Source organism: Cystoisospora suis (genome assembly GCF_002600585.1).
Source record: "Cystoisospora suis strain Wien I chromosome Unknown contig_606, whole genome shotgun sequence".
Taxonomy (NCBI): Eukaryota; Apicomplexa; class Conoidasida; order Eucoccidiorida; family Sarcocystidae; genus Cystoisospora; species Cystoisospora suis.
Genome location: NW_027153407.1, coordinates 1,316 through 25,522, shown reverse-complemented (window position 1 = coordinate 25,522; position 24,207 = coordinate 1,316). Strand labels below are relative to the sequence as shown.

The 24,207-nt window shown below is 53.2% G+C and overlaps 1 protein-coding gene across 1 annotated transcript; it reads left to right on the top strand.

Annotated features, from left to right (window-relative positions):
• Positions 1–1,149: 1,149 nt before the first annotated feature.
• CSUI_001499 (small conductance mechanosensitive ion channel family protein) lies at positions 1,150–23,587 on the top strand (the record flags this gene model as incomplete). The annotated part of the gene is made up of 16 exons (XM_068061705.1): positions 1,150–1,436; positions 1,533–1,560; positions 2,433–2,885; positions 3,178–3,199; positions 3,449–3,552; positions 5,305–5,575; positions 6,478–6,571; positions 7,662–8,212; positions 8,702–8,979; positions 9,864–16,526; positions 17,460–17,545; positions 18,285–18,438; positions 19,452–19,609; positions 21,238–21,465; positions 22,190–22,691; positions 23,367–23,587. The coding sequence occupies exons 6-16, from the start codon at positions 5,370–5,372 to the stop codon at positions 23,585–23,587; spliced, it is 9,141 nt and encodes a 3,046-aa protein (XP_067926318.1). The 5' UTR covers positions 1,150–1,436; positions 1,533–1,560; positions 2,433–2,885; positions 3,178–3,199; positions 3,449–3,552; positions 5,305–5,369.
• Between the last annotated feature and the right edge of the window lie 620 nt (positions 23,588–24,207).

The window sequence follows — 24,207 nt, the reverse complement described above, 5'->3', positions numbered from 1 at the left end:
TTCTTGGGTAAATGCACGGCAGGCGGCTGTACCTGAGGTTAACTAGAGCCCTTGCTCGGCGCATTTACTTTTCACGAGCCCCCCAGTTCAGGTCTTCAGATGGGAAAAACTCGGCTGACTGTCTTGGCTAAAGGCAGGTGGGTGATTCTTGTCACTGGTTAGGAATGGAGGTAGCAACAGGTCACAGGAACTGCACAACCTCAAAAGCGTACCGGCCGCCAGAAACTGTGACAAGAGTGATTCCGTGTGACTCTACGCGGTCAGTCCTACCAGGTTTTACTGGAGGTGAATACCCTCTGATCGGCATGTGGGTGCTCCTGCATCTCTCGTACGCCGAGGTAGTGTTCTCCTTCTTCGTATCCAGCAAGATCATGGATCCGGTTAACTCTGCAACAGCAGTACGGAGATTCCGCCTCGATGATGGACTGCGGTGCCATTTACTTGCTTCGCCTGACCACTTCTCTCACGAGAGGGCCACGCAAGTCCATGTAGCAGGGTGCATCTGGTAGAGTTTGCCCTCCTCCCCCCATACCGGTCACCCCGGTAGACAGCACACCAGAAGGTCATATCTCTGCGGGATGCTGCGCTGCAGCTTGTCAAAAGCGCGCGCACGCTCGTGCCACGTGTGCCATCAGAGTCACCGGGCTCTGCTCGCACACTACTTGCGTCTCTAGTCAGTCGGGCCTGAACAGCTCGGCTGTGTACAGTCAAACCCGCAGACCAGACAGATGTTTTTGTCAAGCATGCCAAACTGCGTGCAACAGTGACTGTCAGGAGTTCTTCAATGCTCAGGTGCGTATATATGTAGCAGGTACAGTATCAGGTAACCTGGACAAGTTCGTGGGGTCGAGACCTAGGGCCCTTCATTCCAACTAGCTAGTTTTAACCCTCGACTTCGCACGCGCGCTTCGCTCGAACAACGTGCGGTCTGTAAGGCCATAGTCGCCGAGGCACTGCCACCGGCGTCTGACGACGCCAGCACACCCCGGAGGATACACCGGCATTCGGCGCCCCATACCATCATGTGGTCGCCAGTCCAACCCCCCCTGCCGTTAGACCAACGGAGTGCCCGTACGGTCCTCAACTCAGGAGCTTCAACAATCCGACCTGAACCCCGCCGAGACCACGTCGCTGCACCCTTTTCACACCATGGTGGCAGCGCAGAATCAGCTTGGGCAAGGTTCCGCAGAAGCGGAAACCTGCGAAGAGGGAACACGTGGCGAGAAGCGGAACTCGGAATCCAAGGAAACAACAAAAGTTCTGTTACATCGACCACATCAGCCTTGCATGCCACCGGAGCAAACGCCCATCAGCGTGCCTTTGGCACGAGCCGCTGGAGGCATCCATTTTCTTCTTCTCACCATGGACTTCGGGGCGGCATGCCGGGAGGGATGTCGTCGGAAGCCGGGGCCGACCGGGGCACGGGGTCGAGTGGAGTAAGTTGATGCGTCAAAATGTCCGGAAACTCATTGACCTGGGCACATGCAATGATCAACACCTGTCAGGACTTACGTGCTCTGCTCCTCTAACAGATGTTGTGATAATACTACCAATGAAAAAGTAGGTGAAGCCTGTGGAAAAAAGTCTGCGCACAAGATTCCCCGCCCACCTGGTCTTAGCGACCGTACTCGATGCTTACTAACGCCCGTGCAGAAAAGAGCTGCTGGGGTGGAAGGGGGGTTTTGAATGGACTTATAGTTGAAGTGGGGTCCTGAGAGGCTCATCCATCTCTACCAGAACGTCCACCCACCCACATGCCTAGGACTGGGATTCAGCGTTTACACTCCACGGATGCCCAATATGCGCGGTGTTGTGGCGGACTACGATCATGGCGCGCAGCACACTTCTGTCGCGTGTCTGCTTGAGAGCACTAGCTTTACCTTATACCGCCTCACTATATAACACAGCTACAATCGGGTTTACCGACTGGTCTTTGCTCCGCTGTGTTTGCTTGCATCCCCTGTTCAGCACCAAGACACCATGGGCACAACCCATTTACCACCAGACAACTCCACACCTCGGTAGCATGTTCCACGCAGCTTGGCATTCATAGTGACGTTATGTTTGGTTACCCTCACTCCACAAATTTTCACTTCAACAGAGTGCTTATCTATCTAGCAAGGGCGTGCGGGCACAGGAAGCGAGTGATTGATAGCAGTGAAGGGAGATATGATCTACGGTGTTCTGTTGTTAGAGTAGTCCCGGCGTCGTACACTCTATAGATACACGGACAACACCGCGAGAAGATTCCGGACCCGGCTGGTAACATATAAGACTCGCGCCATGCATACAACCAGGCGGCAGCATGGACACCTACGCTTTCCCGGAGCTAATGTACTACCTTCGACCAAACGTCATGGCCAAACAAAACCCGCAGTAAGCTGACGAGGGTTGCAAGGAATCGCCTTTCTTTCTTTTCTTTCTGTGTTCAGCTGCACACCTTCTTGGGCGTTCCCCGTGTCTACAGCAGGGGGTTCTCGCAGCACGGGTCTTTCATGTACGGCTCAATGCCGGAAGCGCGGGAGGGCGCGGATGTAGAGAATCACCCCCTGCGGCCGTTTGACTTGGTTTCAAGAGCAAGCCCGTCAAAGATGATTGAAGAAAGGCCACAGGAAGATGAGAAAGAGGAACCCGATAGCGACACGGAAGAGCGAGACCAGTCTCGTTGTGTCCGCTTATCACGCAGATGGTTGCATGCAGTGTTTCCAGACACGTACCCACTTCTTTGGTTTCTCGTTCAAGCCACGGTCTGCTTTGTGTTGCTTCTTGTGGGCCTCGGGGATGGCAGCAATCAAGGAAAGAGCGACTTTGCTCTCGGAAGGCTCGACTTCCATTGGATGCCCGGAGAAGATGTCACAGATACAACGAAAAAGAAACCACATATTGTAAGCGGCCCTTTTATACTTCGTATATGCATGCTTGTGTCTATCTTTACGTTCCTCCACACAACTGCAGAATGTTCGGTCTATGTATGAACGTGTAGCTATCTGCCTTAGAGAAATGATTACCGAGTGTTCTTCTCTACGACTGCAGGTAGTACGGAACCATTAGTTGTGTGGTCTCCAACGCAATCACACGCCTTTGTAATGCCCGGCGCAAGAGTAGCTCCACGGCTGCTGTGTGTCGTCAGGAAAAAGTCGGCTGGATAACTTCCTTTGCGGAAATTCCATTCTTCAGTCGGGCACTTTAACCTACATGCGTAAGAGAACACGAGGAAGCGTCTAAGTTTTTTTTTCTCTTTTGCCGGGCAGAAGGAAGTCTGGGTTTTCGTCGTTTATTTGTACCTTTGGTGTTCTAAGCACTAAGCTCGGATTCGTATACCCGCGGCAGACGGATCCATCAAAGCAGTACTGCAGAATGCCAAGCCATCATGCGCGACGTGTTGCGCTTTCGATTCATCTTCTTTGTGCTTCATTCCTTTCCATGCCCTCCTGTCTCTTTAATTTAGATTGGAGATATCGACAACGAGAGGCTGCTTCTCAACGGTTCGGTGGTCTTTATCTCCGTCACAGTGATAAACTTTGGCTTCTGGCTCTGTACTATGGCTTTGAGGTAAAGGCAAACGCCCCTGATGCTAGCTCTTGACAAGACTTGATTCATGTTTACTCTAGGGGTGAGTGGGCTAGACGTATAGAAGCACCATTACTCTTATCGACTCCAGAGGAACTTGTCTCTTGCCAGCGGCTCTCCTCTTTCAGTCTCTCTGAGGGCTCATAGCTGTTGCTGGAACGGTCTTCACATGACAATGGGACTGTCGCATCTCCCTCATTGTCTTCTCTCCTCGTAGCCATGCTTGAAACTGCACAAGTGTGGTCTCCCGGTGGCCGAAGATAGGCTAGAAGACACATGCCTGCTTGGATAACGTATGCGGCATCTCCCTTCTTAAAGGGATATATATACCGAGGGACAGCGGTGTAGTAGGCTCCATTAGCGGATATCTGCCAATCCAAAAGAACGACTGTTAACTTCGAGGCCTAGTGGAAAGGCGGATTTTCTATCAGTATGAGCATGTATAGCTCTATGCATGTAAGTCTCCCGAACACGTTGTATGTACGTTCGTTCAAAGATGATCTGCTAACGACTGGTTTCGCTTGTCACCTGTCAGGGTGGTGGTAATCACTGGATTGCTGAACCTCATCTGCTACGAGCGCCCCGCGGCGACAGCTTTTACCTCTACCATGGATCCCGAGATTTTCTACGTCGCATGGAGCGTCTTCATCTACTCATTTTGGAGAGGACACGCTCGCTCAAGTAAATCCTTTTACATAGTCAAACTGTTGCTCCTGCCCCTATATACTCCTTACAAAAAGACAACTCTCCTTGGGCCTACACACGTGTTTCTGATAGTACCTCAGTGACGTTGCAAGGAACTGCACATGCGTACTCGTGTTTTTATGATGGAGAATAGTCCCGTCTACCGATGGCAGCAGCACGAGGTGCAGACAGCCATCACCAAAGCCAGAGTAAGTGCTACACAGAAGGCCTCAGGAACCGCAGCATAGCAACCTTCAGATTGCCTTGCACTCTCCGAGTTGCACTTTCGTGCCAAAGCCCCTCGTTCACGGAGCGAAAGAGTGAGGTGAATTCAGTGGTGTCTCTGTAGAACCCGTGTGGAGAGCCTGGAAAGCAAGGGGCGATTGGACAGCCATCAAGATTTTATAAAGTATGTGCGAGATACATTCCTGATGAACGTCGGAGGATTTCTGCATGACGAAGCATGACCGTTTTCTCTCGCGCATACTAGAAAGGCATGAGGGGAAGACTGGCGAGATGTGGAAGCATACACAGCGCGTCGTATGTGGGCAGGCAGATGTATGCGGGTCAGCTCATACACATAGATAACCGTGCATTATCTTCAGACACCCCCCTTCTGTTACTTGTCAAAAACACACATGTAAGGACAATCACCCCTCGTCCTAGTCTCTTAGGGAAACACCTGACCTCTTTCAGGCAAGCAAGGCATGACCAATTGTCCGACTGTGAACTACATGACGCGTAAGGGCTCTCTCCCATTCGCTTCCACCTGTCAAATAGCAGTGAGGACGGGCGTTCGGAACATCGCGGTGTGTAATCGATCCTATATAAGTTCGTGGGCGTCGATAGCTGTATCGTATGGAGCTACACCGTAAGAAAGAAGATCGCTGATACAATCAAGTAACAGTACGCGCCGCGGTCCGCTAGACGACGGTCCCGGCAGATAATCCTCTTCCTGTAAACCGGGCAGTGGACCGTGGAGTCTGAAGGTTGTTCACGATGACAGGACTTGCAAGTCGAGGATGTTGCGGCGCTGTTCGTTGTTTTCAGGCGATTTAGTTCTGGTCCCTAACTCCCAGGAGGCAAGGGACGTAGAGCCACTCAGTTTCTACCGAATGTTCGGGTCTGCTCGGTTTTTCACGGAGGATATGCTCCGGGCGATCAACCTAACGAACGTAGTATATCTTATCCTCTCCGTCCGACGAGCACTGTTAGCGTTAGCGCTATTCTTCTTTGAGCTGGGCTTTCTGATGAACATGAATTCCCAGCTTGTTAACTACTTGACAAAGTACGCCTGCATCCGAAAGCTTAATACCAAATGGTGAGTAAATACCGAAACACGATTCCCGACTAGCTCAGCCACCAAACGAGGAGGTGTAGCGGCTATCGACCGCTACACCTCCTCGTTTGGTTGGTGTCAGTACACAGGGCACGGGCCCAGGAAACGCGACTCTAGTCTAGGAAGCAGCTACCGATACAACGACCGAAACGCGGTATATCGATCTCCGCGCTGATCTCAGTGCGCGGTTAGTAATGGTTAGACACGCGACGCGGAAGGGGAATGCCCCGTGGAAGACACAAAGAAGTAGACAGATGCGAGAGTACATTCTGACTGCGAGAAGTCCAGGAAAACAACTTCTTTAAGCGAAAACCTCTCACAAGCACGCGTTCGGCTTCATGCCTCGCTTGCAGCCATGCGCTTTCGGTCGGCGGGTAACCGCTGACGGCCAGGATACACGAAGCGGCAGAAGCCCTTCTGTCGGCAGCTCCTCGTTACACACGGAGACCGTGACGCCTTGTGTAAGATGACACACCGATTCTACCAGAAAACAAGGTATCGATGCTTCACTCTTCACAGCTAGTGATATATAGTCACGCTAACGTCCACTCCCACTGAAGCCCTAATGCAGCTTTCAAACAGAGAGCACCACTACGTCACTGTCTCGGGTCCATCTCTGCTGGAAGCAGCAGAGAGTCGGCCCGGAACCCTTCTCTACGCCAAGAGGGTTCTATGTCAGCTCCATGCGAGCGTCCTGGCTGCAGAGGCAGGGCTGCGGCATGTTGCCGACATAACTGAACTTCTCGGTGAACCTACTGTCTCTCTCGTCCGTGCAGTTGCTAGATTTCTTGTAGCAGTGCCCACGACGCGGATGTGGCCCGTGAAAGTCAAGGAAAAATTCACGCAGTGTGCTGCCTTTCTGGAACTCTTCCGTGCGTTTCTAGGTCACGAAGTACACCTCAAGAGTGGCACCGGCCCACGGAATCTGCAGCGTCTGCGTGCAGTACAGATGATGAGGGAGAGGTGGTAGGAAACCAGGTGAGCTTGCTTGCAGCCTCGGGTTAGACATGGACAGTTTATGCCTACGGTTTCGTTTCTACAAAAGAGCCTCTGCGGTATTCGAGTTGCAGTTTACGTAGGCCTTGCCGCGAGATGCCTTGCGACAGGGGAGACCAAAACGGGCACACAGATGTGGCAAGGGTGCGCGTGAGTCTGCATGTAGCTGAGGCGCTGTATGTGCAGCTTCTCTTTATACCCATATTTGTAGAGCAAGGCAATCTTTCGATGCCCCCGGGGCGCTTTGAGTCTTTGTATATAGTGTTCTCGGTATAGAAAGGTCGGGATACAGACTGATCCCGTGTCACCGGTTGTGGAGACACGTGTGTCTCTCGCCCTCGCTGCTTGCCACGAGCATTGCTGTCTTTCGAACCCCTCTGTCTTACCTTTTTTGCAACGGTTTATGCTTATCTATATAGACTGGCTAAAGGAATGCAAAGGGTGCATTCTGGCGCCTCTCCTTCGACGATGTGTTCGGGGGAGTCTTTGCAGGAAAAGTGTGTTGAGTACGTGCCTCTTCTGTCCACATCAAGCTGCACATGCGTCCGTATGTTGGAGGGCAGCCTGCGTATCGACCGTCGTGCCAGGCCGTGTGGAATATGAATTCATTCACACGGTGTTGACACTTTGCTGACTTCAACAGTCGTTATGGTGTCCCTTGCTGAGCCAGTCGGCGCCTGCGTGAGCTACTCAAGGGCGTCTCTCCTTCTGTGGAGTGTAACGGCGTAGGCATAACCATCACATTTTCCCCTCCTCCCGCAGTTGTCTCGTCAATATAAAAGATCTCTCTGTCCTTCGACCGGAGTCCCCGGGGCGACTGCTTGACCTTTCACCGTCGTCACCGGAGACTAGCTGCAGTCTGTTGCACCTGGTCTGGGCATAAACAGGGTGCCATATTGTGTCGCCTTCTATATCCTTAACAGCAACCACAATCCACCACGACGAATTACTTCTGTCATGTTGTTTGAATCGGCGCAGTCCGAGCCTAATAATGACATTCCTTACTGACGTTTTCCAGATCGAGCAGCACCCGATTCTCCTACTATACTCACTGTCTTTTCTACCGGTCCAGGGTGAGCCACGGGGTTCGATGAATGACAACTTGGGCTGTCCCCTCCTCACCTCGACGCACCCGTCCGTCGGCCCCGTCCCGCCCGTTGCTGGTCCGCACGGGTCGCCGTTAGATGTCCCATCCCGGCACATATCGCTACAACCAGATCTCCACAAACATCGCTCGGCTGCTCCTGACGGGGAATCTTACCCGCTTGCAACTGGAGGCACTGCCGAAGACATGGCGGAGTTGGGGATGCATCTGCTTGAAGACATTGCGAGGTTTGGGAGAGAAGACGGTGTGGTACCTTCAGCCGGGAACGGACCACAGGAGAAGGCAATGGGTGATAGCAGAAACAACTGTCCTTTCTCTCCAAGGCCGTCAGCAGGACGCGGGGACGCTGAGACGCGCTCTTGCTACGATGCTAAGGAGATTTCCAAGGACGATGAATTTCTGCGGGAAAAATGCGCAAGAAAATGTCCTTCCGCATGGATTCAAGGGTGGGGAAACTACTTACGAAGACAATGGCAGTCACAGACAAGGAAACAAGAATCCCGAACCCGGCGACGAGGGTAAGAACGAGCACAACTTCCTTTCTTGCTGTATGACGTCTCCACTGCTCTCAGGTCCAACAAAACCGGGATCAACGCGCCCCGTTACACGCATGCACAGACTGACCTTATAACGGTACACCCAGCTAATAGCCGGCCTGTTTCGCCTGAGTGTGGAAAAGCGGATAAGTGTAGCAAAGGAGACAGTGTACATACACAAATTTCATCAACATGCACCTATGGGACCCTATGCACACTTGCATGGACAATGCTACATCTGAGACTTGGCTGTAGCGGCCATCGAGTCCCCGTTTACACAGTGGGGCTTCCGTCCATTCTTTCTGTTTGCAGACTCAGGACGGCTTGAGGAGAAGGTGTGACAGTGAAAGGGTATGGACGGGGTCATAGACACACCGTTAGGCATCTAAAGCGAGGGGAGAGTTTACACATCCAGAGAGAAGAGTTGCCTTACCTAGAAGCCTGTTTGAACGCGGCTCTTTGTGAATGCAGTTCCCATCTCCTGGGTCTCCGTTTACGGTCACTCAATTTTTCTCGAAAGACTGGAGGCAAAGACCATCTGTCCGTTTTTTCAAAAAACGCGCTTGAATCTCCAGTGCAGATCAGCAAGTTACTGGACGCTGCGGGGGATGAAGGAGATCGCACCCGTCCTTTAGGACCTGGGGCTTCCCTTCTCCCTGGGTTACAAGCCCAGCGCAGACCTATGAACGCGTTTCGTATACGACATTCCTTGACGAAACAGCGTATTGATCAAGAAGTAAATGGACAAGGTAAGCCGGTGGTGAGAGGAAAAAACAGCCAAGCGGCAGGGACGGAGGAGAGGTCAGTTTTCTCTATGGGTAGTGAAGAACCGTGACTGAGACGGACAGAGGCAGATGGTATGTCGGCGCTTAGTTCAGACTTATATGCAAGGTGGGGATTCAACAGTAGAGAAGTTGGGCCTGCACACGAAGGGCCTCCTGTGTATTGACTAGCAGAGGCTGGGAAGGAAGAGCTTTTTGCGAAGTGGAAGGAAGGTAAGGCGAGACAGCTCTCACTAGTGCTTACGAGAGCAAACAGAAAGTTAAAAGCCTTTTCTGGAGCAGCAGGTTTCCTTGAGCCGAAACGCTCAACAGATAACTATTTACTGTTCACGTCTGTATGTAGACAAGCAGGAACTGGGCTACTGATATCTTCGTGGTCATCAGAAACTTTGGATTCATTTGGACCGTGTGTCCCCAGCCCGCCTGAATGAGCTTGTTTTGCCGTCTCTACACCCCAGAAAGGCGTCGGTGGCAGAAGCCATTGAATTTGAAGGCTTGACTTTCAGTCGTCTGTAAGACCGTCAATTTAGTTACCTTCTAGCTTCCCCCGTCACTGAGAGGTGTATTACTCGAGATGAGGTGAAGAGTCAACACAGTGATTGCCCGTACTCGAGATGCAACTAAGTAAACAGCCTCGAGACTATTTCAGTTTTCTTTTCATTGTGAACCCGTGTGAACTCTCGCGTTCTTCAGAGCGGATCCACGCTTGGCTTTGAAAAGCGTCTTTACTCGCCCCGATCAATCCGTCTTTCTGTGGTCGTTTCACTTGAATGTCTTTTTCGCTTGGAGGCTTCTTCTGAGGTTTGAATGACAACAAAGCGCGAGCTGCGGAGTGTCTTTTCGATTCGTAGGCTTACCTCGTCCATTAAAAGCTCACAGTATTGAGAGCAGCAAAACGTCGAAAGTCCAGAACTGGCTGCTTATTCAGTACGTTCTTCATTATCCCCCTGCACTTTTCATTCATGGCCGACGTGTCGTTCTCTCTAATAAAGATATTGCCGCGACGATTGCCGAAATTCTCTTTAATCAGCTTGTAAAAGATAACAAGCCACAGTCGGGATCTACGTCGTCTTCCCTACGATCCGATCATGGACCCTGTGGTCTGGGATCCTCAGACGGCATCCTGACGCTGTCAGGACAAGGAGGCAACAACATAGACAGGGTGACCGCGCCTTTCCCGCCTACAACAACAACGGCAGGAGGGGGAAATCTTTGCCATGCTACAAGATCTCAATCAATCACTTCCTTCGAACGGCAGTCACCTGCGAAAAAAACCAGTGCCTCTTCTGCGTCAGCGCTTCCCCCCGTGCTGGAAACTTCTCCATATGTGACTTCTTCTTCTACGCCGACAAAGGAAGCCGCTTCTTGCTCGGAGTCTCGCGGCATTGCTAATGCAGAAACCTGTACGGGGAAAGGCAACCGGATAGGGTACCACTCTTGTAAAGAGACGAAGATCGGCGAACGTGAAGTATCACCTTGTCGCCCATCCTTGGAAAGGAGCTTAACTCCTATGACCGAACCATCAGCGGGGGTTGCCGCTCTTAAAAAGAAAGCAAGTAAATGCAGTACTTCGTCACGGTCACGGTCAAACCTCTCTCGCCTGCCTAAGGAATTGAACTTGGTTTCTCAATCTCCGGCACGCCGGCCAGGGAACTTTCCAGATGAAAGCGACGGCTCCAACGTCATTCAGTCGGCGCAGTTTCACAGATATGAGACTCGGGTACCCCCCCTGCTCTCTTCTGTTGCACATGAGCAGACATCTGAAGCTGGTGCAAGTAGCGCAAGAAGACCGAAAAAAAGTTGCTCTCACGAAGGCCGTACTTGGAGGAAGGGCAACCGTCCAACATTCTGCATGTCTTCCTCAAGTGACGTCCCTGTAAAGGGAGAACCTATCTCGACGTTTTCGTTTACTCCAGAATATAAAATGGCCACAGCACTGCCAACCAGAGGAGCTACGCCGCCGCCTAGCCTTGAAAGGGAGTCTTCTCAAGATGGCCAGTCCGATATGAGTGGTGAGGACGTCTCGGGTGTTTCCGAGACCTGCGAGAGAAGAGCAACCCGACACACTAACGGAGAAGGCGCGTATTGGACTATCAGTAACAGGCAAGGAACTCAAGGAGAACTGAGGCGTGAACGTCACGGTGCGGATAGAAATTGTCCCAGGAAGCGCAGAGGCTCAAGAGCCCAGTATGAGCCTGACAATGCCACGCCGTGTTGCTCAGACACAACACAGGAGAGGGCAAGCAGTGAAGAAGTAAAACGGGGAGGGGCAGCTGTTGGACGCCTGAGGACTTGGGGGCAAGCGCCTCGTGCGAAGAAGTATGAAACTCTGGACATCACTGAGAGTGAGGCGAGTACGCTTGAGAAGAGGTCGAGGTGGTCGCTGAACGGTGCATCCGACAGAAGGATGGGAAGGAACACGAACACGGCAGTCTTCTTTGGAGGACGGGGTAGAGCGTGGGACAAGAGAGAGGAAGACGAGACAGCCGATGATCCTATTATTGCTGCATACGGTCGCGCCTCCGCATCACTGTCAGACTGTGTGGGAAAGCAAGCGGGTTATTCTTGGTGTCGTAGAGATTCCGAGCCTTCACCTTACCTCTCTCCCGCTATGCAAGAGAGTACAAGAGATCTGCTGCAATGCTTCGACCCATGTGGAGAGAGGAAGAACAGCTCTCCGACCGCCTATGTCCGTGCAGCTCCTCGCATCGCGAGAAGTTTGGCAAAGAAAACGAAACATCTCCACCACATTCGTGGACACTATCACTCATCCGCAGAAGCATCACCGACTGCTTTCGCGCCCATATCAAACCAGTGTGGTTTGTCCCTGCTAGGGGCTCAGGAATGCAACGTCGACCGGAAGCCGCAGCAACGCAGCCGTGCAACTAAAGAGAAGAGCCGACATCCAGTGGAACGACCGGAGGTCACCCAGCAGCCTGATTGGAAGAAACGGCGTGTCCTCAGACGTGTACGTCAGAGTGCAGAGCTTGCAGCAGAGTCCTACGATGATGTGCTGTGCCCCCGAAGCGCGCGTGACTCAACTGTGCCAGGAACAACCATTGACGAGGCAAAGAAAGGCAAAAGACAGTCTCCTGTGGCCCCGATTGCGTTTTTTGAAGAAGGAACCTCCGCTTGGAGGGTAGATCCGTGTCCTGACTGGAACATCCACCTCTCTACTAGGAAATGCGGCGGCCGTGCATCGTTGAGATGCAGCAGAGTGAAGGCCGCGGGGTTGAATGATCCCTGGACCAGTGTACAGTTCGATAATGAAGACTGGTGCTTCTACACTCCCAGACAACCGCGTCCCAACCGTCCCGCAGGAGAGCTATTTCAAAGCAAGAGGGAAATGCCTGCGGGAGTTTTGTCCCCTGTCAGGCTGACATCATCAGAAGGCAAGGAATCACCTTCTATATACAACGATCTCAGGGATCCGTTCTTGTCGCCTGTTGCTTTTACGGTGCCTAGTTCACTTCCTTCATCTCCTCCTTCTGAAGACTACAACTGCGAAGAAGCCAACGACGAAATAGTGTCTCCATCACATGTACTGTCGCCAACCCTAGTGTGCTCATCCTATTGGAACGTGCCGTCCGAAGACACTCCGACAGACGCGGGTATATCTTTAGACAAAATCGATGTGATTGAAAATCCAGTGGAAAAAATCCAGGACGACCAGGTATGGGGGATGACAGACCCCGAGAGACACAGCAACTTGCAGCTGGACACCAGTGAACTCAACATGCATTCTAGCAGCGACGTCGGGTTCGCAGTTGATTCAACACACCCTCAAAGAAATACCGATGCACCGGTTAGACCGCATAAGAAGCAGTGCATTATCCGGAACATCCAACTGAATGACCGTTTCTCAAGGAACGCACGGCCTCAAGCCGCCGAAGTCTTCAACACCGCTCCTGGCGCTGTTGCTCGAGAAAGTAGCTGGGCTGCGAAAGAACTCGGGGAAGAAGTGATTACATATGAACCAGCTTCCTCGTCTCTCCACGAGCTCAGCCGCCAAGAAAGTGTGTGTGCCAACAGTATCCAAGGCAGTAGTTGTGAAGATGATGGCAGAGGCAAAGACGGTCTAGAAGAAGCCCACGAGCAGTGTTTTGCGGAGGCTGCTTATCGTGGAGAGTCCCTAGATGGATCGCCTCAGCACATGACCGTACAAAAGAAGACTGGGAGACGTTCTCGCTTCTTTCGCTGCTCGTCTTCCGGCTGTCTCTCTTTATCTGAGGCTGTCCCGCCTCATTCTCCTTTGTCCGAGTGTTCGTCGGCGGGTCTCTCTCCCTTGTACGCTTCTTCTCATTCCCGCGGTCCTTCATACTCGCCTTCACACTGTCCATCTGTCCGTGTGGCTTGTGCTCCTACTGCTTCCTTGTTGTCTCAACAGCATGCGAGACTAACCGATATCTCAAGCAAGCCTTTTATGCCGGCGGCGGCTGCCCTTGACAACTGCAGTCCGTTTACAAGAGATGACGTTGTCTGTACTTGCCCTACAGCTGGTCAGGACTTTGGAAGAAGGCAGTTTTGCCTTTTACCGCTTCATGGCTGGCAGCCTCCCTCTCAATCTCCTCTATCCGCTAATTCTCCAGCCTCTCCGTCTTGTCGTCTTGTTCAATCATCTTCATCCCCTCCTCGCCCCAACGACTCTGGGACTGCTTCCGCCCCAGATTCTTCTTCTCTAACCGGGAATTCCACTAACTCTTCTTTCCAGATGTCTTCTGTGGCTGCGGCCTCATCATCATCACTATCATCTACGTTTTGCCCCCCTGCTGCTTCCGCCTCATCTGCATCCACCCCGATGCAGACAGAAAAAGAGGAGGGCACACGGTCGAGAAATAACCAGCCATCGGTCCGGTCTACGGGGGACAACTTGGGTCTGTCATCGGCGTGTGCCACAGTACCTGAGCAAAAAGAGGCGTCAGTCGTCGGCACCAGGCCGGCTGCTGTTACGCAGGCTGTCCCTTCTCTTAGGAGTTCTCCACGTACGGTTCTAAATGCTTCTAAAGCCGATTCCCGGCTTTTCGTTGATGACCCAAGCCAAGGCTCGTCCTCGTTGCTGTCGCATAGTCGCGTAACAGATGCGCTTTCAAACGAGGTAACGTCTGGTAGGACGAGAGAACCCCTCCAGTCCCCTGGCTCTCAGTCCTCCGCCCTGCGTACTCCTCAGGACGAAGGCAGTCCGTCACAATCTCTGACTGGTCTATCTGGCACTTCCAGGTCCGTCACATCGTCGGCTGCTGAAGGGGGGCAGATGGCTAGTACAAAGTCAAGAAACGATCTTTATCAGTCGCAGCATGCCGGTCCAAGTCCTTGCCACCCAGTCGCTGCCACCTCTACTATCTCAGGATGTGGTTCGGGTGTACGCGGTGTCCAACGGACAGGGCGTGGGACAGTAGAACAGCCTGGGAACGCGGACACACAACAAAGGCAGAAAGAAAGAGAGAACCCCTGCGCCCCAAGGAAAGGAGGGGAATCGGCAATCCTCTTGGACCTCGCCTCATGTCAGCCCCGAGAGGGGGACAAACGCGAAGAAGAAGACGAAGACCCAGGAAACACCCAGTCCGCTTATGAAGGCACAAGAGACGCAAGAGGGGACGAGAGAATCTGCGACAGTGAACACGTAGGAGCCCCTCTCTTTTCCGACAGACCGCGTTCACCTTCACTTTTTTGTTCGTCTTCCTTGTCTCGTTCCTGCCCACTTCAGTCATCCTCCGAATACCTTTCGAGCCGGGCAAGTTGTCAAGAGCAGCCGACCCTTCCAGCTGAGTCTCCTGCGTCGGCCTCCCCCTCCTCACAACCCTACTCTCTAGGGTCGCCGGCTTCATCGCCCTGTCATCCGACGACACCCAATTCTTCACAGTCGTCTTCTCTCTCGTCATCTGCTTTCATCCTCACATCCATGTCCGGCCTCCCGGCAGCCTCTGTGCTCACGCTTTCTCCTCCGCAACCTACAATCTTCCCTACGGCTTCTGGTACATCTGGATCTACGCAAAAGAAAGCCGCGCCCCAAACTCACCCGAAGCAGACACTACCCCAATCTTCGCTGTCCGCATCACAGGTTTTTCTCGCCGCCGGGACAGCGAGCACGCTAGGTGATCCAGTCACCTGCGTGCCGCAGGTGTCGGGAGCACAGCGCCCCGCGGCATCAAGTGCAGGGTCCCGTTCAATCGGCCGTGAGTCTGATGTGCAAACTCTTGGCCAAGTTGGCTCGCCTAACAGCGCTAGTGACAGCCGGTCGCCGCGGACTGCGCCTGCCCTCTCTCAGGCCCCCACCGAGGCCTCCTTGTCTCCTGGCTTTCTAAATGCCTGCTCGTCTCCGACTGCACAGAGTTCCGTCCTAGCTCATTCACAGTCTGAGCCATCAGCTGCAGTAGGACGCGCACCGGCGCTCCAGCCCTCCCCTTCGCTCCGAGAGCAACTTTCTGCAGCCCCTGCTTCTGCTTTCGTACCCTCGGTGGTGGGTAAGTCATCTCCTTCGGCCGTGCCGCCGGCACCCTCCGCTGTCTCATTGTCGAGTTCCACTTTTTCTTCTTCAGCTGCTCCCCTTGGTGCTCCAGTATCTGTGACACGAGGAAAGTCTGGAGCCAGTAGCGTCTCACCGGAAGTACAGTCGGCTCCTCACACAATAACAAGTAGTCCAATCTATGCCTCGCAGACATCTCACCCAGCTCCAGCCAGCGTTCCGCTCGACGTTGGAGAGAGCAGATCAGCTAAACTTTGCACCGCAGAGAGGCCACGTTGTGGGGCCAGCGGAGGAGGGCACACGAACACATCGACTTCGAATCAAAGACCCGACTTGCGCACCCGAATAGGATCAGACGCCGTAGCTGGTTCTGATCCTATTGAGAACCGGGGCGGTCCTCCAGAAAGGCTTGGCTCCCTTGCCTTCCCCCGCACTTCCACCACTCGTGAAGCGGAGAAGACGGTGGGGCACGCTGGAGCCGTGTCTAGTGCGGTTTCGACGGGGACATCAACGAGCAGAGGAAGGGCCGAAAGCACAGGAGTATCGTGTCCAGGCACATTTCCATCCTGCGGAGATCCACGAGCCCCCGTCAGGCAATCGACGAGGGAAAGGGGCGGGTTCGGCAACGTGGAACGGACGAGCAAAAGCCCACCGGGAGAAACCGTGCAACTCGTGTCCAGTCGTAACAACCTCCCAAGAGCCCAAACTTTGAGGGGTCGGACAACCGATAGAATCAATGATAGTTTACGCGTGTCATCGCGTGAAACCGACGAAGGAGAAGAGAGAGTGAAGAGAACTTCACGAAGACAGGCGAGGGACGATTCGGGAGAAGGGAGGGAGCTGAGATCGCCAAGCGGACAATGTAGTGGCGGATGTGCATGGGGAGGCGGGGGCCGGAGTGGTAGCGTAGCCAGGCATAGTGCTGACTCAGTTGAGGGAACTTTTTCGAAGAAAGAGAAGAACGACGAGGTCTATTTGGGTCGCGAGACGATTGAGCTGTATCTACGGCCTGAGGAGGCGGAGGAGTTCATGAAACAGGTCGACTTCGCGGGTAAGTAAACGGATCTGTCGGGAGAGATTGTGAAATGCAGCGAGGGTAATCCACTATCGCTCTCGTGCAGGAACTGCGTGCACAGGTAGGTTTATAAGCAACCCAGTAGGTCGGGTCATATGTCCACGGGCAGATACCTCTTACAGGAGAGTTAAGACAGCTATGGTAAACAGTACTCTGACGACTACTACCAGATACGGCGATGCGACAAGATGTCAGGTGCATGAAGCTCGTAGTGCAACACGTGCCGAGAATTGAAGGCGGAACAATAGCACGTAGACGAGCAACTATGAAAGAATCAAAGCGCAGAGCAGTCTGCAAGAGTTCACGCGTATACGAATCTTGTGACTTCAGGAAACTGATACCAAGCTGCTTGAAACTAACAAATACACACGCGTCACACGTTCCCGAGAATGCACGCCCCCTCCTTAGCTCAGCTCCGGTAGCTGGATGTGGTAGCCCTGACGATTAACAGGCTAGAAGCTTGCAAGTAGGGGGCTCTGTACGTCCCTACACATGGTGAATCGTTTTCAACACGGTGTTTCTAGTGCAACTAGCCCATGGGAAGGGTTCTCTCTGCGGAAGCGGCACCGGGCGGAGCCTGTCATAGACTGACCTCTCCAGGCCTGTCCTGTGTTGAAAGCTGAGGTATTGTTCTTCCAGTGTTAGATCAGCGGCGAAACGAAGGGGCAGCATTTTGCATACATACTCCTCCTCACCCGGGTGTCGAATCATGAGATTGATTCTGCTGGCTAGGACAGAGGTGTCCCGCAGACAATGAAAGATCCGATGCCGTGCTTGATGGTGCCCGATGGAATTTCTTTGTGAGTTCGGACCAGTGACTTCCTGGGGAGCATGTACCTGCTGTTGCCCTGAAAGCCATTTTTACATCCATGCACGCACTGCAACATGCTGCGCATGCTATACCTACAGGTCATGGAAAAATAAATGCGGAGATGTTCAAGCGCGCGATTCTCAATATCTATAACGCTCGCAAACGATTAGTTCGGGGCCTTCGAGTGAGACGAAGACGCCACATCTCGCGAGAGGGCGGGGGCAGCTCGCCTTCAGTTTTCTAGTTATCACCCCGAGTTTGAGAGAGTATGTGCGTGGGCGCGGTCTCTTGCGATAGGACACAGTCAACAAGTTCCAAGATAGACCCAGCAGATAAACACCTTCAGGTTCCCTCCTATACCTGTTTTCCACGCACTTTGAGTTGAGACATCACACTTCCTTTGAGAATTTGAATTGTAGACTTCTCAAACTCATCAAAGTAGCCTTCATGTTATTATTACTATGACTATCCGAGACACGTGGATTATGTACAATAAGCTTCTTCTGGGCGGCACAGGTATATTACGGGCTGGAGCAGGGAAATATTTTCTTAGAGGGTTCACGAGGCGACAATGACTAGCGCTAGCTCAATTGTTGATACGTCTGCCCATTTTCAACGAACTCCACGCCTCTTCTTTACCTCGCTTGTATGTTGCCTGTCGACTTTTGTAGTCATGTACGTTCCTACCTTGTGATGGCACCGCCTTTGTGGCTAGAAAGGAACTCTTCGTGACACCATACACCGTTCTTTCCTGGAGTCTTCAACGCAAACGCCGGTCTGGACAGGAAAGAGGTGACATACAGTACATCACTTCAGCCTACTTGCGAGTGAAATCAAAAGAAAAGCGCTGATTTTTTTGTACGGAGCGGAGCTGTTAGTCTTCATCACGGTTCTTCCTCAGATGATGTGCTGTTTCTTTGTAGAGTCAAGGAAGCGTTGCGTCGACGGTCCTAAGAATGGTATCCCTGCTTCTTTGGTTCATTTGCGCTGTCGTTCTCCTGCTCGTCGTTGGCGTCGATATGAACACTGTGATCGTTTCAGGCGCTGCCTTTCTTTCGGCCTTAACCGTCGCCCTCAGTACGCTGCGCCTTGTATTGTTCTACATTCGCAGATTTTTCTTTCACACGCACTTCTCTGTAGTCGCTTACCGTCGGTACTTCTGTCTGTTCTGCCAATATAGTTAAACTAAGAAGAGACTTGTGTAATGCCCAGTGGCATTTCTGACGTAAACACACACGCTCAAGCACTCCTCAACAGCAACACGAAAAGTGGACATCTAGTGGCAATATGTCTAATTGTTTCTCACATCTGCAAAGGAAAGGTGATGTGGCTATCGGGTTTACGACAGCGCCGTAAGTACAGCTCCCGACCCCTGTGCTTCACATGGCCTAGCACGGACTGTGGACGCCCTAACCTCAGTCATGAATGTTCCGAGCTCGGGGTCCAGAGGAAAGCTGAAGAACATCACGGGAGCCAGACGGATCTTGTTCACCTCGATCCAGGGCCGGCTTGCCCTACACGCGTGTAGCGGGCGGTTGTGTCTCCTCTCGTCGTATAATTGTCATGGCGGATAGGTGAAGACGTGCTATTTTCCATCTATAGAGGATGTTGTGAACAGACTAGGGACGCGAAAGTACTGTTAGTTCATTAGCAAGCGTTCTTGTAGTTCGAATGTCCCGCAGATTGATCTTACGCCCGCGTCCTTACAGAATCAACCTCGATTGCATCATGGTCCGCAACAGGGAGGCTACTGACTGTAGACTGACTTAGATACGCGGGGGTCCGCAGGTATATACGTAGCGGTACAAGAGAAAATCCTGTGAACCTTATTGTTTGGTCCTTGGCCTCCACCCGGGGACGGCACCGCTCCGGTCAATGCGCATCAGGTTTCTCTCGGCAAACACCACTGCTATGAGTCCCCAGTTTGTTCGATGCGGCCCGCGTCTTACAGGGTTTGTCACGTGCAATCCCCCCACTCCAGGGTGTTTACTTCTCTATAAGGTCCCGCGCCCCCCCGATCCCGGAGTTTTCCAGGATTGTCTGGTCTCTGGCTTCCTGATGTCAATCCCTTGTCATGTTCGCTGCTCCAGGCTACTTGTACCAGCACTTCATCACAGCCGTCATCTTTGTTGCCTTGACAAACCCGTACAACATCGGCGATCGAATACGGGTAGACGGGGGTGAAATTCTCACCGTGAGAAAAATACGTACTTACACGACGGAGTTCGATACAGTCCACGGCCGGCCGGTAAGCCACATGCGGGGGGTAAAGGAAGTCTTATCTGTAGTAGGCGGCAACAAGTCTGCTGCGTGGGCCAGCTCATTGCGCCGTAACCTGGGATCCCCCGCGTAATACAAGCGCCGAGACTGCCGTGACTCGTGTCGTGATGCCACCGCTCCTTGTTCTTTTTCTCTCTTTCGATGTCATCTCTGTCAAAGGGAGAAGATGTTGTCGTAGCGGGTATGTTGCCGTGTGCGATTCCAACAGGTGGCTGGGTCCCGCGTGCTAACACCGCTAGAGAATGTGCAGTACCGCGGGGGGCACGTTCAACTCTTGAATCACGTGTTCTAGTCCACCGAATATCCGTTTTTTAGAGGCTTCACATTTCGGCATCACCGATCAAATGCTTGACTACTGAATACAGAGACACAAATACGGCCTAGCATGTTGGCCGGTTGGGTGCCTTCAGTCAGCGCTACCACCACACTCCTGCGCACACGTGCCTGTGTACACATTTAGAGAGACAGCCGCGCGTGCAACGATGCTTACAGACACGGTGTTCCGGCTCGGTGGGAACGCGTGCTTCTATCTGGTTTTGCGTGTGAAGAGGATGAACTCAGTGCGGCTGAACTCTCCGTCGGACCCGTGAACCTCTTGCATAGAGAGTTCTTTCTCTTTGGACGGTGGCTGACCGTGTCTACGCATATCCGGAAGCCACAGTCCGTACGTCTAGTGGCGCTCACGGGAAGCACCGTTGGGCAGGCAGGTGACCAGGGAACTTATACGCAGGGACTGCCGTACACCTGCTACAGAGAGCGAGGTTGTACTCGAGTCTGCGAGGGCAATTAGCGTAGTCGCGTTCCTACCCGCACCTCGTACGAATGAATCTCCATGATACCAGCACTGAGCTGGGCATAGCTAGCTTGGTAGATAGCTTTTTCTTCCGTGAGGTGCGGCGAACTCTGCCTTCTACTTCTGGTCATTCACACACGATGTTCTTGGGGTCTCTGTTCGGCTATTACGACCCCGTAATCGCTCAGGGCCGAGCAGTGGAGTGATAGGGTCTCGTGCCTGAAGTTAGTTCTGAAGACGTTTTCCATACATGGCACATGAAAAACGTAAGGCCAGCGAGAGACGTAACACGTTTATTTTGTCTCCCGTCCTCTCTTTCGATACCCGCTACACCAGGCGTTGCTCACGAACTGGGGGTGCTGGGTACAGAATCGAGGCAGGGGAGAGGTGTGTCACCGACCGTGCATTGAGAGGGCGGAAACGTGTCGCAAAGTGTGGCATCGTTCTCAGGTTCATGGTCGTCAGCCTCGCACGTGCGCCGCGAGGCTTCCTACGCCTGCAAAGACTTCTCTAGGGACGGATGGTTTGTTGTTGGCATTTTTGTCGAGGCGCGAGACCAGCACTTCCGACCCTTTCTCTACCGGAGTTTTCGGAGTGACGTAGAGGTTGCAGTTTCTGTTTCGGATCTCTCTGGTCGGGAGTAAACTCTCGCGGAGTGCGCAGCGCCAAGAGGATCTTCGTTTGCTGTAATAGTGCACAGGCATTCTTGATGCGGTCGTCGCGCATTCTAGAGTACTCTTCTGTTCTGAGCAGGCGCAGAATGGTTCGCTCGAGGTTCGGTTTTGATTGGTGCTCTCTGTTAGGTGATTTACAGCAACTCAGTCTTGTTCTCGCGCGTTCTCACGAACGAGTCTCGGGCGAAGAACAGTGTCCTGGAGCTCAAGCTGCGCGTCGCTATCGGCACCCCGCACTGCCTGATCAAGGCACTGGAGACTAAGATGCGCAAGTTTGTGGAGCAGAGACCGATGGATTTCGTCAAGGACAGCTTCTCTGTTGTTGTGTACCACGTCCAGCCGGGGGAGAGTATCGATGTAAGTGCAGTCGACAGTCGTTTCTCTAGCATTCCAGGAGTATGCCTGTATTACCGCGTACGAGTGCAGTTGTGGCGTAGGATCTGGTACTTCACTCCACGATACCGCTTCATACAACCAATCACTAGCGTTACCGTCTCATCTCGCAGAGCGCGGAACGTTCACGGTGACTGGGCATTTGCTCTCAACGGTTCCTAGCAGCGCTGAAAGCCCTCTTCGTGTGCGCGGACGTACGACGGGCCAACATCGTAGTCCTTCAAGGGTTTCTAGAAGACCTACCGCTTCCTTGGCACGGTAGCTTGGTACATGGCGTTCAGCACTGCCCCCGCAAGAGGTCGCAACAGTACAAGCATGATCCCGCTCGCCGTAATGCCGCGTACACTATCCTTTTATCAGTGCGGGGCCGTGGCAAGCCAGTCCGTTGACTCTATTCCGAGTTCGTTCGCGGAGCGGCCTTCAAACCTCAAGCACTGCAATGATGCCCGCACGCCTACCGATCAGGGGTCCGGTCTCCTCCCCTGTTGGACACTTGTCCGCCGTTTCCCAGATACCGTACGAAGACAACCTGCGGCTTGCTCTGTCATAATTCAGCATAGTGCCAGATCTGTTGTTGTTGCTGTGCTGCATCCCGTCTGGCATACGACGGCTCGGCGCCTATACCTGCACCTCTCCGGTCTGCCCTCTAACTTCCGTTCCGACATCTTGCTGCCGTCCAACTCGACAGTATTCCTTGTGGATGACATGCGTAGAAGGGTGGGGGAACTACCTCAAAGTCCTCAACCTCCGAAGCGAGGTATACTTCTACCTCGCAAAACAGATCACAAAACTGGGAATTGCCTTTCACTTGGCACCCCAGCCGGTCACCCTCACGAGCGAGCCAGCCCCCGTGTTGCACATGAAGGCCGTAGAGCGAGACAGCTACATGCAGGGCCGGCGTTCAGTTCGGCGCGAACCATCAGTGCGTCAAGGCTCCCCTCGGCCGCAGGGCTCCGAGCGTAGAGCAGACGTGCATCCATCATTCCATGGTCCACTCGCAGCTTCATGCAGGAAAAATTTCGAAGAAACAACCATGTATTCTGGCTCTCGGTGCAATGAAGCGGTGGCTGAGGGTACTCAGCTGGGGCGACGGGGTCAGGATGTATCTTCGGGGAGCGCTACTATCGAAGCCGTCCAAGACATGAGGCGGTATCAAGGAGCGACAAGAGAAACTGCCGTCCGCGGAACTCGTAAGTAGCAAGCCGCCCTACTGACACAGTCGCAGCACCTAAGCACGCCACTGCTATGTAGCTCATTCTGGGAGTCGGTGTTCGTGGGAACCGCAGAGATTCCGGCCTGCTCCCGGTCCGAGGAATGACGCGGGCGAAAGGCCAAACACTCAGTCACACAGGAAAGGCATCAAATGAATGGCATGCCGTATGCCGAGAGGGAGTCGCCTTACAAAGCACCCCGCACGCAGTTGTCCTGAGAATAAAGGTGGGGTCTCCAGTTCCCGGTGAAGAACACCCTAGCCAACCGCCAGAACGGTGTCCTCATCATGGATTCTTTACCATGCTGCCAGAGTTGTTAGTGGATTGAGTTTCTTTTGGAGTATGTCCCGCCAACGCGATGTCCTCAAGAAGATCCAGATTGCGTGCAACCGACCCGGGGCTAGCCCAGGGTTGGTTTTCGTTTGCTGTGAAGCCCGTGCCAAGCGTGGCTCACTCTTTTTCGTTCTTTTCCAGGCGTGGTCCCAGATCCAGGGAAGGTAAGGTGGCCTGGAGCACTGAAGGGAGCCCTGGAGGTGGTAACAACAAATCGTTTAGAGCTGTCCCTGTCTTTGAAAGTGTCAGTCTGCTCCCCGATGCCAAGACATTGTTGAGTTTCCGTGCGAGGCTCATATAACTCTTACTTTTCTTTTGCAGGACAGCGGCTTCAGCCTGGCGTAGCTGGACGTCAGCCGGCTGCTGCTTTCGTGACTGTGCAGCAGCACCTTCGCCACAGGCCGGCTGTTCGCATCTTTGAGACTGCAAATAAGAGGAACTATAGGGCTGCTCGCAAGGCGGAAAAGATGCCGTGCCACAAGGTTTGTCCTGTGGGTCCACGAACCCTGATTCCGCGCTGCTGCACTTTCAAGGCGGCCTAGCATTGTCGTCGAAGGGTGTCAAGGTACAACCGAGGTGCGGAGGGGGCCACAACAGTTGGGTGGAGGGCGTAAGCACCTACTGACGTGGCCATCGAAGCGATCTGCTGCAGAGAAAAACTTTTGGGAGTTGCGGCAGCATGCGAGGTGTTCGAGCCACTGTAGGCTTGTTCGAGACCGCATCGCGGGAGCTCTCTCCTTTGTGGGAGTGACACTCAGAGCCTCGGATACCTGCAGAGTCAAAGTGAGGAAGGCTCACACTTCAGCGAGCAGCATACGGTATGGACAAATCATCTCGTTTTCCCCTATGTACTACGCCCCGGTGCTTGGCTTGCTGGTCCACGGAGCGGCAGTTCTGCGCACTGCCCCGAGAGTGCGAAGTCGCCAGCAGCGACAACTCCTCATATGCGACGGCACTTTTTCCATGCATTGAAGGTTGCAAACAGTAACCAGTCAGACACTGTCGCCGTCTCCTACAGTGGGCGAGGAGGCTTTTCTCGGCTATGCCGCTGCACTACGCAGCCTGTTGGAGCAGTGAGTCGGGACCAGGAAACTGTGTCTAGAAGGAAAAAATCTCCAAGTGGCGAGTAATTTCTCTGGTGCTCTGACATCCATAGATTTTT